The sequence below is a fragment of the Erpetoichthys calabaricus genome, chromosome 10 (assembly GCF_900747795.2).
Source record: "Erpetoichthys calabaricus chromosome 10, fErpCal1.3, whole genome shotgun sequence".
Taxonomy (NCBI): Eukaryota; Metazoa; Chordata; class Cladistia; order Polypteriformes; family Polypteridae; genus Erpetoichthys; species Erpetoichthys calabaricus.
The window spans coordinates 4490259-4509596 of NC_041403.2; the positions used below are offsets into that span (position 1 = coordinate 4490259).

Here is a 19338-nt window from a genome sequence, read left to right on the forward strand (position 1 = left end):
AGATAGATAGATAGATAGATAGATAGATAGATAGATAGATAGATAGATAGATAGATAGATAGATAGATAGATAAACTTTATTAATCACAAGGGGAAATTCACAAGTTTCCGTGTACGTGTATTATGAACAAGATTTATGAGTATGGATATTAAAGTTATTATTGAACGACTGGAATTCTTTTTGAAATAAGCTGTTCGGCAGTCTGTTAGTGCGTATTTTGATTGACGTTACGTTTTCCCGAGGGCAGAGGTTTGAAGTGTTGACGACTGGGATGAGACGTGTCCTTGATGATGTTCTTTGCTCTGCTATGGTACCGCGTGTTGGCAATGTCCTCGAGTGAGGGAGCCATTTGTTTTAAAAGCTGGTGTTAGGTTTGTGGAATATCTACATATGAATAATCGTATAAAAGGTAAAAAGTGTATGAGCATTGCACAGAGACAGAATATTATATAGGAGCTAAATGCACATTAATTTGAATATTGTAGGAGAATATAAATATATATTGGACAAAAGAAATATTGGGATTGTACAGTCATGCTACTGTGCTAAGGGGATGGGGAGGTAGACAGATTGTACACATAACACAGTGACGAGAATAAATGTAATGTGCAGCGTATCTGACGTTGACATCCTGAAGAATGGTAGGTTGCGTGCTCAGCAGGAGATCGCGTGTGGATGTGTGTGGTTATAAATTGGAACGGTACCGCTTAATGCAGAGCAAAGCAGGCACATCACACATCCCAGCTCATTGCATTTTAAATATTGAAAGTTAGTAACGGAACCAAGCCGTTACAGTTGTATTTTGCAGATGGCGTTCCAGTTTCCCTGTTTTTTGTCACTGAAAAAAAGTTATAACGATGATTGGATGCTTGAAACCGACCCATACAGCTTGGGGAACTCCCATTGCGTTCTCTGATTGGATGCTTGAAACCCACCCATACTGCTTGGGGAACGCCCATGTTGTTCTGCAGACACCCCCTTCGCGACAGATCAGCTACTGGCTCTGTGCTGCTTCTGCTAAGATGCTTGTTCTGCTTGTCGATCTGCACGTCAATCATTTAAAAGCCTGTACAGCTTAGCTGTCCTTCTGTCTTACTGCCTTGTCTTGTGTGACGTTAAAATGTTTTCAATTCAATTCAATTTTATTTGTCATTCAGCAGAACATCCAAGATGTGCTGCAGAATGAAAATATGATGCACAAGACATTAATAAAAAACACATAGTTAAAATAAATTACATTCTAATTAAAAGTGCAGAAAGATTCTGATTAGAGGTGCATAAAAATTTCTAATTAAAAGTGCATAAAAGTCTAAATTGAAAATACATAAAATTCTGCATTAAAAATGCCTACAATAAAATACTAAAATGCTTCATTTAAAAGACGAACAGCAGTAGGAAAAAACTATTTTTAAACCTGGTAGTTCTACATTTCAGGCTGCGGTGCCTTCTGCTTGAGGGCATGAGGGAAAAGAGTTCAGAGGCAGGGTAAGTGGGGTCTGTAGAAATCCGCACAGCACTGGCCAGACAGCGTTGTTTTGCCAACTCTTGTACATTATTAGGCAACGGGGATCCAATGATCCTCTCCGCAGCCCTCACCACTTTCCTCAGTGCTTTCCAGTCCTGCCACAGAGAGCTGCTGCTGGTTAGCACGCTCTCTATGGTCCCTCTGTAAAAAGACTTACTGAGATGGGCCCTCCGCAGAAAGATCAAGCGCTGGTGAGCTTTCTTGATGATGGAGGAGGTGTGCAGGGACCAGGTGAGGTTGTTCGTCACATTGACTCTCAGGAACTTAGTAGACTGCACAATTTCCACAGCAGTGTTCTTAATGTAGACCGGGATGTGTATCAGCTGTTTCTTCCTGAAGTCGATCACCAGTTCTTTCGTTTTTTCGACATTCAGTATCAGATTGTTTTTATTACACCATTCGACAAATGACTTCACCTCCTCTCTGTAATCCTCCTCCCCATCACCTCGAATGAGACCCACCACTGTTGTGTCGTCCACATACTTAATCATTTTTATAATAGAGAGATGTTACTCATATCCTTAGCCCGACATCCACATATCATATGTGTTTACAAAGTGTGTTTTAATAAGTTTAAATGTGTTTAAAGTGTGTGGGAGGGCTATTTTAAGGTTTATTTATATGGTCTTTCTATATCGCGGATTTTCACCTATCACGGGTGGGTCTGGAACATAACTTCCGTGATAGGTGGGGGATCACTGTACATACAGAATTTAAAAAACATAAACAGTCCCACATCAAAGCAGCATTAAAAGAAGTTTTGTAAAGGATTGTATCCCAAATATTCCCACTGTTTACTTAATATCAAGGTGGTTGGATTTTGAGAATAACTGACAATACCAACAAGACACACAAAAAATACACAGCATGAGATAGATACAGATAGACATACTAGGGGGCTAGCCCACCCCCAAGTTTGGTTAACCGGATATACAATTTAAAGAGATTGTTATTTTCATGGGTATTGTTACATATGCATCATTTTTACTTTAAAACTTTAGTAAAAACAATATTTGGAAATAACTTTTCTTCATACACAGAATCAAAAATAAAATGCGGTCTTGGATTTGCATCATGACAACGCAACGTATAACTGCCAGTGAGTGAATATCGTTTCTTTCTAATAAAAATTACTTTTTTCAAATGTTTGTCCATGCTCTTTCTTCTTCGTATAGTCTTTGACATGTCATCTAGAACGTATAAAATTATTGTTCTGATAAAATTTATAAGAGCTGAGAGTGCAGGAAGTGTATCTGCCAAAAGCATTCACATGACTGAGGTTTGATGACCGTGGCCTTGTTTGAAAATAAGTGTAAGTATGGCGGGACTTGAAAGAATCTCGTGTTAAAAGTCGCCGTCTCATGGAACTTCATACCACAACAACGTTTTTGGAATCTTTAAATTCTTGCTGGCAACAAGAATTAGACAATCTAAGAGTCTCCGACTAAAATATTAAATCTGAACAATATATTCAATCTCTTTTCACTGTTCCGTTATTTAACTGAGTAATAATTTCCATTTGTTTACATTGATGCAATCTTTACGGTCCTTTTTTTAAAGACTTTTGAATTTTCGTACTCCGATTATCTCTAACCTGCTCTGCATGTGTACCGCACCAACATTTTTGGAATCTTTTAATTCTCGCGGTTAGGAAGAAACACTACTTTTTATGTTTCCACTGATGGCAACACGAATTAGACAATCTACAAGTCTTAAAGTTTAAATCCGAACGATATATTCGATCTCTTTTCGCTGTTTCATTATTTCACAGATTAATAATAAATAACAGTTTGTTTGTGCTAATCTTTACTCTCCTTTTTTTTTTTTTGGAGACTTTCAAATTTTCGTACTTGCATTATCTCTACCCTGCTCTGCATGTCTACCGTGTCTTCTTCTTTACGACGTTCTACTTTGTCACGCCGGGGCCAGGTGTGGTTAAATCTGATGGTGCAAAGACTCGTCTCACGGTATGTGTAAGTGTCTCTCCAAGAAAATCACATCTCGTCTCCTTCCAAGATTTTTTTTTTTATAATAGAGAAGACCTATTTTATATACAGATGAGAGTGAGAGAGAGCACCACATGGTGGTGAGGTGGGTCAGATGGTGGGGGAGGCACCTGGGCTGAACTACAAAGCCCAAGTGAGTAGTAATGAGGGACTAAGAATGTCTGGGGGAGGCCCCCGTCCAGAAGGCTTTCAACTCCCACCTTTGAAAGAAGTTTTACCCACATACAATAGAGTCCAAATGGAGCTTGTTCAATGCATCCACCATGGAATCAGCTGCCAAGAGCTGAAGCCTGAACGCCACAGGTGTGTGTGTGTGTATATATTATGTATAAATACTGTAGATATATATATATATATATATATATATATATACACACACACGCACACACATACATAATATTTATATATGTACTCGGGGGGGCTTCAGCCCCTGCTCACTTGGCTCGTCAACCCCCTGGCCTGCAGTACATGTTGTGTCTCTGCTGCTCGCTTATGTGGATTTCACTTTCACCAAACAACAAATCTTTTATTTCTCGCAGATACGCCTCTTCATTGGGAAGAAACACTACTTTTCCCTATATATACATATATATATATACATGCAGTGCATCCGGAAAGAATTACCAGCACATCACTCAGTTTAGATACTCAAGTAAACTTTTTTCACATTGTCATTATGGGGTGTTGTGTGTAGAATTTTGAGAAAAAAAATGAATTTAATCCATTTTGGAATAAGGCTGTAACATAACAAAATGTGGAAAAAGTGATGCGCTGGGAATACTTTCCGGATGCACTGTATATTATATATGTGTGTGTGTGTGTATGTGTATGTATATATACTACTGTATAAATACTATATATATATATATATATATATATATATATATATATATACAGACACACACACACATATATATATCCATATTACTAAACGAGACTGGTAAACCGGATATGGACTCAGGGACCTGCCCGTGGACGCAAAGACATAGTGCGCAGGCGCCACACAAAGCCGCCCTCCACTAAGAGAAATAAGAAATGCGCCCATAGCACACAAAAAAGAGGAGTCAGACCCATGCCCCAGAGTGAAACGGGACAGACTACGGAGTCCACAAAGGGTCACCCATCAAGCCCAAGATTACCGCTCAAAAACGAAAGAGCAACTGCAAGCAAACACCCGACATCATACAGAAACCCCACAAATACGGACAAAACAACATATTTGAATCACATTATCCCCGCCCCACAGTGAAACAGGACATACTACGGAGTCCACAAAGGTTCACAAATCAAGCCCGAGATGGAACAGAAAAAGAGGAGTCACCCCCCCGCACCAGAGCAAAACGGGACAGACTACGGAGTCCACAAAGGGTCACACATCAACCCCAAGATATTACGGAAAGCGAATTGTGGTACGGAAAACGGCAGACACTATGATAGGAGCATTCGCCTACAACGCGCATCTGAAATCAACGTACACACTACACAGTATAATCCACGCACTTCTAAAAAACCGCACGCGGACACCCGACGTCATACATAAACAAGAAGAAACCGGACTACACTACATATTGGAATCACATTACAGTGATGCAATATTAACAGGACAACCACAGATAACACAGACGCAACACCTAATAGGTAATAATAAGAAGAAATGAACGCTCCGTATTAAACATACGTCATGTGAACACGTACAAACTATACAGCATAGGTGAATCTCATTACAGTGATGCACTATTAACCGTACAACCACAGAAAACACTCCCTATTAAAAGTAGGTGCGATCCTCCTTATTACTTATCCATATTGCTAACGATAAAGAACAGACAAGTCATGAATTCACGATCACGGGTGCAAAACGATACGGCTCGAGTAACGGGACCACAAAGACGAGCCCGCATGAAAAAAAAACAAACGTAGGCGCCTACAACGCGCTTCTGAAAACCGCAAAAGAAAAACTGTCTCGGCTCCAAAAACGAAAAGCTCGACTAACACAGGTACAGAAACGAGCCCAAATGGACAGATACAATGAACGTAGACGCATGCAGCGCACATCTCAAACTGCGGAAGCGAAGCAGGCACGGGTTCAAAAGGATAGAGCTCGAGTGACAGACATACAAAAACGGGACCGACGGGAAAATATCAATGAATGCAGACGTCTACAACGCGCGTCTGAAATGCCGGAAAACAAGCAGGCACGGCTCCAAAAAGAGAGAGCTTGACTGACCAGGATACAAAAACGGGCCCGGCTCCATAAAAACAATGAACGCCAGCAACTACAACGTGCTTCTCACACAACACAAGCAAAGCAGTTACAGCTCCAAAACAACACATCCCAAATACTGGACATACAACAACGCGCCTCTCAAACGGCACAGGCAAAACATAAACGTCAAAGACAGTAACGACAAACACCCGCTAAACGATTCCGCCAATTACCTAACAATGCGTTCTATAATGAGTCCACTATTAATGAAAATTTATTGGAATTAATGAATGTCATTTGCAATCATTGTCATTCACTTAACTGGCAATACAACTAATGAGTTTACACGTTGTTGTCAAAAGGGTCAAGTTAGACTGCCTCCTTTACATGAATATCCTGAATATCTACGGAAGCTTCTAACTAACGATGTACCTAAAAGTAAAAACTTTATGAACTGCATTAGATCCTACAATAGTTCATTTGCTTTTGCAAGTACCGGAGTACATATCAGGCCACCAAAAGGCAATGGCCCATACTGCTTTCGCATATGTGGACAAATATTGCATCGCATTGGAACAGTGCACCCTGAAACAAATCAACAACGCAAATTTGCAGAAATCTACATCTTAGATCCAGATGACGCAATCTATCAACGAATGAACCTTCCTGAAAACAAACAATGCACAGAGCTTATAATGAGAAACGTCACTAAGGTCATAAACAATCACCCATTAGCTAAGTCTATAAAAATGCTACATCAGGTTGAAAGAGAGGCCAATACAAAAGCAACCTACGGCTGCCCGGCGGGCACGGGTTCAAAACACCGGGGGTAGGTGAGCAAAGCGAGCAGGGGGCGGAGCCCCCTTGTCTAAAATAATTACCATGGACCAGGTGTCACTGAAAGAAAAAAAAAAAAAAGCAGGACAAAGTGAGGTCAGAAATAAAAGACAAAGAGAAGAAACAGTAAAACATCATAAAGAGGTTAAAGAACAAGGGGGCCAAACACATGCAGAGCAGGTTAGAGATCATAAAAACTGGAATTCAAAAGACTCTAAGAAAACATAGGCGTGAAACACATGCAGAGCAAAATACAGAATATGAAAGCAGAAAAGAAACGACAGTGTCAAAAAAAAGAAAGTAAACATTGCATTAGCGCAAAAAGAAGAGAAATTATTACTCGGAGAAGTAATGAAAAGGTGAATTGAGATCGAATATATGGACACAGGTGATATGTCAGAAGTATGTAAATATTGTAAGGCTTTGAAGTTTAAGTCAGAGAATTTCAAAAATGGAGTTTACCTCACATGCATTTATTGGTTACTTTGCAAAAAAATATAATTAACTGCTGATGATGAAGATCACTTTGTCTGTGCTGAAATTCCAAACAAAGAAACCCATCCTGAATTATGGTACAAAGTCACTAAACACACGTCTCACAGACCTCATTTAAAAGATTTAGCATGTTGGGACTTGAAAGATTCCAAATATTGTTTTTACAGAACTTCTGAAATAAAAGTGAAACTAATGAAATAGCAACAATTCAAAGAAACAAAAATCTTAAAAGTGTGTATCCATAAAACCAAACACGGGGGTTGGCGAGCGAAGCGAGCAGAGGGCGAAGCCCCCCTAGTATATATATTGATAGATATATACACACGCGCACACACACTCACGTTCACAAGTGCACAGTGCAGTACCCAACATTTTTCAAGTGCTCTACACTTATTCCCGAGGTCCTTACCATTGCTCCAGGATGTAATTCCGGATTCTGAGGTAACGCTCTGGCGTTTTGGAGGGCCGTCCCTCAAAAAACTCAGGAATTGCCTGCTTCTCTTCTTCGGTGATGGTTTCCGGATCCATTTCAATTTCTTTCTCGGGAGGCTTGAGAATCTCCTCTTCCTCTAGGGTCTCATCAAAAGGTTGATGTTCAGCGCCTTCATCTGAGTGTGAAAAGTAAAAAGAAGGCCTTTAGTTTCCCAGCAGACACTACAATGCCCTCAGCTCCTCAAACATGGCAGAGACATATTAACACAGACAGGAGATCTGGTTGTGCCATCTTCGGCTATTCCTACCATCCTTGTGATGCCTTTATGATTGCCCAGGACAGATAAATACTAAGGACTGACCTGACAATCACATGATACAGATAACTCAGATTACTGTCAAGTCGTTTAAACTCCGTGATAATGATTATTGTACAGCAGGTCACTTTTATAACGACACCGATACAAGGTGAAGATGTTTTTAAACGCACTTCTGTCTACGTTACAAATGTTCTGCTCCACCATCTCAAAACAATTCCGTCCTGTCTGACATTTATATTTATTGATGTATTTATTTATTCTTTCAGCAGATCCCCTGGACAAGTGAATTCTACACTCAGCTGCAGCTTCTCAGGCTAACAAAGGCCGTCCATCAGGTTTTATGGTCCCTTGACAAGGGCGCCAGCTAAAAAGCAGTAAATCACCCCAAAGAGCTAGAGAGATGAGCACAACAACTTATCACATGTTCAAGCCTGTGCCATCTTTGGGAGAGGCTGGTGAAGCTCCTTATACATACTGCACGTACAAGCTGCTGTACCCAACTTCACCCAGAAGAGCAATAAAATGTACGTCACTTATGGAAAATAAATAAAAAGAAATGAGACCCACTGGCTTCCGGCGTCTCAAAAGACTTGTGTTACTCCAAACTCAAGCACAGATCTCGTCACAAATTGGTCATTTGCTCGCCTATTATTGGCCCCAGAGACACACTGAATACGACATTTTACATTCATCATATTCAAAAAAAAGAAAGAACAGATTTTTGATATAATTAACCATTAAAGAGTTATTTAGCAGCAAATGTAAAAATCTCAAACTTATTCAACACCCTTAAATATTTAAACATTTTCAATAATTATTCTGTCCAATATGAAACACCTGAAATATTGGCCGTTTTCTTGTTATGCAATTGTTTGAAATTCTTTTGAATTAAAAATCATGTCAAGATCACGTTGTGTTTTAGAGCTATGAGGGTTAAGAGGCACAACAAGATGTCAGCTTTTAGTAAAGTTCTTCATCTAATCAGTCCCTTCCTCTTTCTGCCACTTATTTGGGTCCGGGTCATGCAGTCTAAGCAAAGATGGCCAGACGTCCCTTTTCCCTGCCACCTCTTGTCCAGGAGGGATATGGAGGTGTCCCCAGGCCAGAAGAAACAGGTCTAGTCTCTTAAGTGTGTCCTGGGTTTGCTCCAGGGTCTCCCCCTGATTGGACAAGCCAGAGACACCTCCAGAGGGAAGGCGCCCAAACCACATCAACGGGCTCCTATCGATGCCGAGGAGCAGCGGCTCCACTTTGAGTTCCTCGAGGACATATGCACTCCTCACCTGAGCCGTGACAACACCCTATGAAGGGGGCTCGTTTCTGCCATGTGTGTCCACAGTCAAGCTCTTTAATTCACTATGGAAAGCTGGTGGACAAAGATTTGGATAGGACCGTAAATCAACCAGTATATCGAGAACTTGGCCTTTCTGCTCAACTCTCTCTTAACTAAGACTGACCGACTGGTACAATAGTGGCATGACGCGGCTCCGATCTGCCTGGCAGCATCTCAACCTCAACCTGGACAGGGCACTCCACCCACTCAGGCTGAGAAATCTGACCTCTGACTTGGAAGTGTTTCAAGACCACCGTAGTGCACATTTGCGGTCATAATCTGATGAAGCCAGCAGGACCACATCATCTACAAAGAGCAAATCAATTCACATTTGATTGGTCACACTCAAATTAAACATCTATATTACTAAACGACAATTGTATAATTATATGCACGGACGCCGGATGCAGGACGTACCGAGGCACATGCGCACAGCGCCCCAGAGACAAACCCAGCGGATTCCCAGAGTCAGTAGGTGGCGCCCAAACAACACAACCTGTAAACTAAACTTGCTCTAATCCACTGTGCCAGCAGTCAGTGTGGCATATTTGAATCACATAACGGTAAATCAGTATTAAAAGTAAGTTGAATTATGATTCCTAACAGTAAACGACTTCTACCTAACGACACAGCCACAGAACAACAAAGACGAGACCGCATGGATAAAAAACAAAAAACGGAGGCTCCTACCACGCGCTTCAGAAACACCAGAAGCAAAGACGTCACGGCTCCACAATGAAAGAGCTCAACTAACGGAAATACAAAAACGAGCCCGTATGGATAAAAACAATGAACGAAGGCGCCCACAACGTGCTTCTGAAATAGCAGAGGCAAAGGAGTCACGGCTCCAAAAAGAAAGAGCTCAACGATTAGTAATACAAACACGAGCCCGTATGGCTACAACCTGTAAACTAAACCTGAGGTAAAGCGGGCACGCCAGGTTGTACAGTATATATGCACACATGCCAGAGGCGACAGGCAAGCCGTACACACTACCACCGCTGCCAAAAGCGAGACTGCATGGATAAAAACAAATGAAGGCGCCTACAACGCGCTTCTGAAACACCAGAACCAGATGAGTCACAGCTCCAAAAAGAAACCGCTTTAGTACAAATATGTGTATTTAATTAAATGAAAACTTTACCAGGACGCTCCCACCCTCCGTCACTTTTCATTCCTCCACAGATCGGAGGGAATAGAAACTGACTGCCATTCTTGCATTTGCGATTCTTTAGAGAGGGGTTTACAGAAGCTACAGTATATAGATAGATAAGGTACTTTATTAATCCCAAGGGGAAATTCACATATATATATATACTACTATATATATATATATATATATATATAAAATATATATTATAAATATAAAATATATATATATATATATAAAATATATATATGTGAATTTCCCCTTGGGATTAATAAAGTATTCTATCTATCTATATACTGTAGCTTCTGTATAGATTTTGCAGGGAGGCCAATGAAGAGGGAATTACAGTAGTCAATACGAGACATTATGAAACAGTGAACCAGAGTGTGACACTAGGGGTCGCTGTTGCCCCCATAAAACCCACAGACAACACGTCCAAACACCAGGTAATATTTTTAATTATAATTATAATGTCCACAAAGCACCTCCACCATACACAATAATAAACAATAATCCACAACCAATCCTCTTCTCCACCCAGCAGCTCCGTCGCACTTCCTCCCAACTCCGGCTCCATCTGCTGGGTTTCCCACAGTCCTTTATATATATAGTCCGTGACCCAGAAGTGCTTCTGTCCTTCAGTCCATGTGATTCCATAGCATTTCCCGGTCAGATAGAAACTCTTATTTTTCTTCAGCCCAGAAGTACTTCAGTTCTTCCGTCCCCTTGACTACGGAGTCCTCCCGGGCTAAAGGGAAAATAGCAATCCCTGTGCTTCTCTGCAGCGTCCCCTGACGGCACCCACGGCATCCAGCAGGGCTGTGAAGCTGAACTCCATTTTCCATGATGCCCTGTGGGAATCCGGGGCACCTCTGTGTTGCAGGGAGGACTCCATCTAGCGGCCTGGGGGTGCTGACCGGGATAAACTGCCGGCCATCTCTCACAATGTATGCACTTCCTTCTTTCCTGGAAGGTGAGAGGGCTCCTACGCTCAAGAGTGATTTCCCTTTATATATTCCTTTATGAATTTTCCACGGTGCCTTCTTTCTACCTGGAGGCTCCCCTGCTTCTCCCATCGGGCTTCGCAACAGGGACGTCGCCCTACCTGCAGGTGCAGCTGCCTTCCACACTGGTCCGGTAGCCCTCCAATCCCTGGCTACATCGGGCTCCATCCGGATTGAGACTTTGGTCCTTTCCACAGCGGCCAGAGCGCTCACGCTGGGGCTAAACCAGCCCAAAGCCTCCACGACTGTCGCTACCTTTCGACGGCCAGTCCTCTTCAATACCAGTCACTCCAGCTCTGTGATTGCTCAGCTGAAGCGACCGCTTTCTTCAGCCCCACCGAGTGTCGGCCAAACACTCCTCTACAGTTGCTCACCTCCCAGCTGCCTGCCTTTGACAAATCGAATGTGCTCTCACTCGCTCGCTTGCTCTCCTGCACTGGCTTTCCTCTATCTTCTTCCTTCTCCATTAACCTCCCGTTCTTTCCTGTCCTCCCCCAAGCCGCCTCGCGCTTCTATTTATCACAGGGACAATTACGGATGCGGACGACTCCTCACCTGTGCATTTAAGCTAGGATCGCCCACATCACAAATACCCCGGGAACTGATCGGCCACACATACTCGCTAAGCCACGAGTGCGGCGATTATTTATTTAAAAAGTGGCCTTTTTGACTTGAGCTGTGGACCCGCTACACCACACTGTCCAGTCGTTGTTCGAGAAAAAAGCCTGTGTGCGAAATCGTGGATGAAGCCTTGTGGATACAGTTTCTTCAGGAACATCGAAGAGGTACAGTACATACCTTAAAATGAAAATACTGTGGTGTGAAAAACTATTTGCCCCCTTCCTGATTTCTTATTCTTTTGCATGTTTGTCACACAAAATGTTTCTGATCATCAAACACATTTAACCATTAGTCAAATATAACTCAAGTAAACACAAAATTGCAGTTTTTAAATGATGGTGTTTATTATTTAGGGGAGAAAAAAAATCCAAACCTACATGGCCCTGTGTGAAAAAGTAATTGCCCCCCTTGTTAAAAAAATAACCTAACTGTGTGTATCACACCTGAGTTCAATTTCCCGTAGCCACCCCCAGGCCTGATTACTGCCACACCTGTTTCAATCAAGAAATCACTTAAATAGGAGCTGCCTGACACAGAGAAGTAGAACAAAAGCACCTCAAAAGCTAGACATCATGCCAAGATCCAAAGAAATTCAGGAACAAATGAGAACAGAAGTAATTGAGATCTATCAGTCTGGTAAAGGTTATAAAGCCATTTCTAAAGCTTTGGGACTCCAGCGAACCACAGTGAGAGCCATTTATCCACAAATGGCAAAAACATGGAACAGTGGTGAACCTTCCCAGGAGTGGCCGGCCGACCAAACTTACCCCAAGAGCGCAGAGACGACTCATCTGAGAGGTCACAAAAGACCCCAGGACAACGTCTAAAGAACTGCAGGCCTCACTTGCCTCAATTAAGGTCATTGTTCACGACTCCAACATAAGAAAGAGACTGGGCAAAAAACGGCCTGCATGGAGATTTCCAAGACGCAAACCACTGTTAAGCAAAAAGAACATTAGGGCTCGTTTCAATTTTGCTAAGAAACATCTCATGATTGCCAAGACTTTTGGGAAAATACCTTGTGGACTGATGAGTCAAAAGTTGAACTTTTTGGAAGGCAAATGTCCTGTTACATCTGGCGTAAAAGGAACACAGCATTTCAGAAAAAGAACATCATACCAACAGTAAAATATGGTGGTGGTAGTGTGATGGTCTGGGGTTGTTTTGCTGCTTCAGGACCTGGAAGGCTTGCTGTGATAGATGGAACCATGAATTCTACTGTCTACCAAAAAATCCTGAAGGAGAATGTCCGGCCATCTGTTCGTCAACTCAAGCTGAAGCGATCTTGGGTGCTGCAACAGGACAATGACCCAAAACACACCAGCAAATCCACCTCTGAATGGCAGAAGAAAAACAAAATGAAGACTTTGGAGTGGCCTAGTCAAAGTCCTGACCTGAATCCAATTGAGATGCTATGGCATGACCTTAAAAAGGCGGTTCATGCTAGAAAACCCTCAAATAAAGTTGAATTACAACAATTTTGCAAAGATGAGTGGGCCAAAATTCCTCCAGAGCTCTGTAAAAGACTCATTGCAAGTTATCGCAAACGCTTGATTGCAGTTATTGCTGCTAAGGGTGGCCCAACCAGTTATTAGGTTCAGGGGGCAATTACTTTTTCACACAGGGCCTGTAGGTTTGGATTTTTTTTTCTCCCTAAATAATAAAAAACCACCATTTACAAACTGCATTTTGTGTTTACTTGTGTTATATTTGACTAATGGTTAAATGTGTTTGATGATCAGAAACATTTTGTGTGACAAACATGCAAAAGAATAAGAAATCAGGAAGGGGCAAATAGTTTTTTCACACCACTGTAGGTATGCGTCAGATTAACTGGCCAAAACGGCCACCGGCCATGGGTTCAGTCCTGAGGTGGCCGGTTCAGAGGGATTGTACTGTACTTAGTTTTACTAGTTTAAAGTTTTACTCTGCTGGCCTAGCTCTCCTTCTCATGGGTGGGGATTGATTTGTTTCGGACTTTGTTTTGTAAAACTTGACTTGTTTGTATGGAATGTTATTTGATTTTAATAAAATTAATAAAATGCAAAAAACAACAAACAAACAGAATTGAATCTGATGCTGACAGACATGGCAGGCCTTACCTGACTCGCTCCCAAGATTGTTATCTGCTTCTTCAGTCTTGCACGTCTGCTCATTTTCCATCCTCACAGGACTTGGTGCTGGGTGCACCTTATATTCCAGATGCCCACTGGTGGTGGTGGTGATGATGGACAGACAGTCAAAGCCAGGCTCCGCAGCAGGCTCCTCTACTGCAGACTTCTCTTCGACGCATGGTGGACTGAAGTCAGGACATTCAGCTTCTCCAGATGAAGAGCTCAGACCTTTCAGTAGCTGGGACTCCTTTCCATCCTTCTGGCCGACTGCATCGGCCATCTTCAAACTGGCGTCATTAACTTTAGCGGCTTGCTGGCTACCATCTCCATCACTGTCATCCGTGATGTCAACTTCTTCATCATCCGACAGCCTCTCAATCCGGACCATGTTCAGCTGCGTGTCTGGCAGTTCTCTCTCAACATCTTGGGGGACCTCCAAGCTACTGTTCTGTTTGGGTATTAAAGCCGATTTAGCCTGCAAGAGAAACATACATTTATTGGCACTGCGGAGTACAATGAAATATCATTTGGAGCAAACCTGTAGATGCCAAGAGTAGACAATAAACTAAGCAAACATTAAACTATGAGAAGCGCAGTTCCTATTATGAAGGGCATCAGAGAGTCATGCTGGCAGGTGACATTAGAAGCCTCTCGATAGTCATATTTTAATATTCAGAGGTTACTTACCAGCAAGCAGCTAAACGACATTTAGCATTCAATGGCATTTGCATTGGTGTTCACTACGCCGGTCAGTATTCAGTTACAGAGGGACAATAATTATTTGATCCCCTACTGAATTTGTAAGTTTGTGCGCTTAAAAACAAATGAACAGTCTGTAATTTGTATGGTAGTTTCATTTTAATGGAAAGAGACAGAATTTCAACCAAAAATCCAGAAAAAACACACAACATGATTTGCATGTCATTGAGAGAAGTAAGTATTTTGATCCCCTACACCCCAGCCAGAAGTCTGGCTTTCACAGATTAGATGTGTGCCCACGTGGCACACACATTACAATCAATCAATTCATTAATTCCAGGTACTCCTGATCTCAACTCATGTGAATAAAGCACACCTTTCCACAGAATCAATTTCTTCCATTCCATCCTCTCCACCACCACGGGCAACACCAAAGAGCTGTCAAAGGACAACAGAGACAAGGCTAGAATGGGCAGCAAGACGCTTGGTGAGTAGGTGATCACAATATTCTTAGAAATCGCCATAGTCAATGGGTGGGCTTCTCTGGCAGTGTCTTAAATTGGTTTGAATCCTACTTGGCAGGTAGAAAATTCTTTGTTAGTTGTGGTAATTATACTTCAAAGACCCCCAATATTCTATATATATGGTGGTCCACTAGGCTCTATCCTGAGTCCGCTGCTTTTTTCAATCTACATGCTTCCATTAGGTCTGATTATCTCAGGGCATAACGTGAGTTACCACAGCTATGCTGATGACACACAGCTGTATTTATCAATAGCACCTGATGACCCCGATTCTCTTGATTCACTAACACAATGTCTTACTTGTGTTTCTAAATGGATGAATAGTAATTTTCTCAAGGTAAATAAAGAGAAAACTGAAATTTTAGTGATTGGCAATAATGGATATAATGAAGTTATTAGAAATAAACTTGATGCATTAGGATTAAAAGTCAAGGCGTAAAGAATTTAGGGATAACTGTTTTATTGTAACCTGAATTTTAAATCGCACATTAAATCAGATCACTAGGACAGCATTGTTTCACTTAAGAAACATAGCAAAAGTTAGACCTCTTATATCATTGAAAGATGCTGAGAAATTAGTTCACGCGTTTGTTTTCAGTCGGCTAGATTACTGTAACGCACTCCTCTCAGGGCTACCCAAAAAAGACAAAGTGCAGAATGCAGCTGCTAGAATCCTAACCAGGAAAAGAAAATCCAAACACATTTCTCCAGTTTTGATGTCACTACACTGGTTACCTGTGTCATTCAGAATCAACTTTAAAATTCTGCTTATGGTTTATAAAGCCTTAAATAATCTCACCCCATCTTATATATCGGAATGTCTAACACCTTATACTCCAAATCATAACCTTAGCTCTTCAAATGAGTGTCTGCTTAGAATTCCAAGAGCTAAACTTAAAAGAAGTGGTGAGGCGGCCTGCTGCTGTTATGCACCTCAAATCTGGAATAGCCTGCCAGTAGGAATTCGCCAGGCTAATACAGTGGAGCACTTTAAAAATCTGCTAAAGACACATTACTTTAACATGGACGCAAACCCGGGTCCCCTAACTGTGAGGCAGCAGCGCTACCCACTGCACCACCGTGCCGCCCAAATATATATATCTTTTTTTACACACAAAAAATCAATTTAAATGATAATTCGGGTGTAGGTGTGAAACAAATCTGACCTTTTACTTTTTAGGCCATATCACGCAGCCCTGTGAGGTATACAGTGTGCGAGTGTGTTAATTATAACAGTTTGGCACATCAGCTTTGTCAACAGAAATTTGGTAAAGGTGGTTTAGAAGCCACTAATCTACTTTACTGCCAGGCTTCCAGATGTTTCACACAACAGCACCCCAGAGTCTTCCAATGCCAACCTTGTTTCGGAAGTACTGCCGGGCGTAGCTCTTGACCTGCAGGACCGTTCGGCTTCCAATCAGCTTAGCGATCTTGGTCCATCGACGGCCAAACTGCGTCTTGAGTGATGGACAGAATTAGGAAAGAAAGAAAAAAAAAAAGAAGGTATAAATAGTCTGTTAGCAACGTTAAACAATTTTTTTTCCTCAATTACCAGAAATTTTCTGACCCCCAAGATTAACTTGTGCAGCTCCTGCTCAGTGTTATGTGTTAGTCTAGCTTGACGTGTATTTTCTCTTTTATTCTTATTTTATTTGAATGAATTTCTGTTAGGTTTCTCTACGATTTTGTAATTGTGTACTGCATCTGTAAATGTGCTGCCATTTTATGGGTGGAGCCCCAGGAGGCGGGGACACCGTGACATCACTGCTGCAGGGACCTCCCACTGGCTATGTTAAGGTTGAAAGCGGATCTTTTGTTACGAGTTTGGCTTTTTTTCTTTGGATTATCTGGTTTTATAAATTAAGAGCTTTAAAGGTTCAAAATACAGGCAGTCCCCGGGTTACGTACGCGATAAGGGACTGTAGGCTTGTTCTTAAGTTGAATTTGTATGCAAGTCAGAACAGATACATTATTTTAATTTGTTGACCGACTGTAACCAAGTGTTTTGTTCTTTATTTTATTTCGTCTCTGATGGACGGCTGGGATGTCCCAGAATGGGAAGAAGGGAGAAGAGCAGCCTTTTCGGGACACTGCCTCCCCCGGGACACTAGGTGGCAGCTCCCCCTGGACGACAATGGTTCCCCAGATTCCCTCAGGGCATCCTGGGACATGGGAGTCCGTTTCTTCAGCCCTGTTGGGTACCGTGGGTGTCGCCAGGAGGAGCTCACAAAGAACTCGGGGACTCCTACTGTTACTACGACCCGGAAGTACATCAGAGGGCTATTTGAGAATGGAGGATGTGGCATTGACCCGGAAGAAGAGAAGGAGTACTTCCAGGTCATGGACTATTTAAAGGACTGGTCAAGAGCCGGAGTTGGGTGGTAGAGTGACAGAGCTGCTGGGTGGAGAGGAGGATTGTGTTTATTGATTATTGATTTGTGAATTGTGGAGTGTGCGGTGCTTTGTGCACTTTATTTGAAGAAATTATTAAAGAATTCTTCTTGGTGCTTTCAAATGCGTATTCTGGATGTCTGTCTGTGGGGTTTCGCAGGGCAACAGCGTCTCTAGCATCCACAGCCTTATACCATTTCTTCCATCCATCCATTATCCAACCCACTATATCCTAACTACAGGGTCACGGGTGTCTGCTGGAGCCAATCCCAGCCAACGCAGGGCGCAAGGCAGGAAACAAACCCCGGGCAGGGCGCCAGCCCACCACAGGGCGCACACACATACGGGACATTTTAGAATCGCCAGTCCACCTAACCTGCATGTCTTTGGACTGTGGGAGGAAACTGGAGCGCCCGGAGGAAACCCACGCAGACACGGGGAGAACATGCAAACTCGGGTCTCCTTACTGCGAGGCAGCAGTGCTACTATACAATTTCTTGTATTAGGAATTTGTTAGTTTTCACATACCCCTTGGGGTCAGAGCACAGGGTCATTACAGGTTAAGGGTCTTGCTCAAGGGCCCGGCAGAGTAGGATCTCTTTTGGCAGTGACGGAGATTCAAACCGGCAACCTCCTGGATACCAGCAGAGATCCTTAGCCTCAGAGTCACCACTCCGCCCTCAAAAAAAAAAAAAAAAGAGGAGCGCTTCCATGATTTTGCGTGTCACCCTTTCTCTGCCAATGAGTGATGTGGAGTTTAGCCTCTCTCTGACCTTTTTATTATTTCTACTTTATTTTCCATGATGATGGTTTTTCTCTTTACTGTATCACCAGCGCTTGCATCAGATTTGTGTTTCAGAGACATTGTTGAAGGGTGAAGACAAAAGGTTAAGATGAGCTTGGCACTGTACACACTATCACAGCAGGAAGGCACCCCTCGTCGTTATTTGAACCCATTCTTCCCTCCGGTAATGACATGTTCCCCGTGCCCACTGGCTGCAACACAAGCCCAAAGCCTGATCGATCCACCGCCATGCTGGACACATAGCTGGAGACGCGTTCTTTTACTGGAATTCAAAAAGTTCTGTTTGGACTTCATGAGTCCACAGGACTTGTTTCTAAGATGCATATGTGAGAGGGAGAGAGAGATAGTGTAGTTGGCAGGATTAGATAAGATAGATCAGATATGAAAGGCACTATATGATAGATAGATCAGATATGAAAGGCACTATATGATAGACAGATAGATAGATAGAGATAGATAGAGATAGATAGAGATAGATAGAGATAGATAGAGATAGATAGAGATAGATAGAGATAGATAGAGATAGATAGAGATAGATAGATAAAGATTAGATTACTTTATTAATCCCAAGGGGAAATTCACAAAAGATTCACAAAGATGTTCATTTGCAAACTACAGGTGCTGAATTGTGCACCTAGGATTGTGGAAAAGGTTTTCTTCTGGTGACTCAACCGTACAGATCATATTTGTTCAGGTGTCGCTGAACAGTACAACAATGGACCACCAATCCAGAGTCTGCTAAATCTTGAGTTTCACTGCAAAAGACCTTCAGGGGTTTTTAATTTGCCTTTCTATCAAATCCAACAAGCAGTTTGTTCAGAAAGTGTTCTTGGTCTGCCAGACCTCAGCTTGACCTCCACTATTCCTGTTAACTG

General features: G+C 42.2%; 1 protein-coding gene across 1 annotated transcript in view; it reads right to left on the reverse strand.

Annotated features, from left to right (window-relative positions):
* The window catches only part of mysm1 (Myb-like, SWIRM and MPN domains 1), a 91694-nt gene that overhangs the window by 46082 nt on the left and 26274 nt on the right, over positions 1-19338 (reverse strand). Inside the window, exons 6-8 of the mRNA XM_028810778.2 lie at positions 16626-16724; positions 14033-14519; positions 7480-7678 (exon numbers count right to left, since the gene is read on the reverse strand). Coding sequence (XP_028666611.1) covers positions 7480-7678; positions 14033-14519; positions 16626-16724 — 785 coding nt within the window. The remainder of the gene's footprint in view (positions 1-7479; positions 7679-14032; positions 14520-16625; positions 16725-19338) is intronic.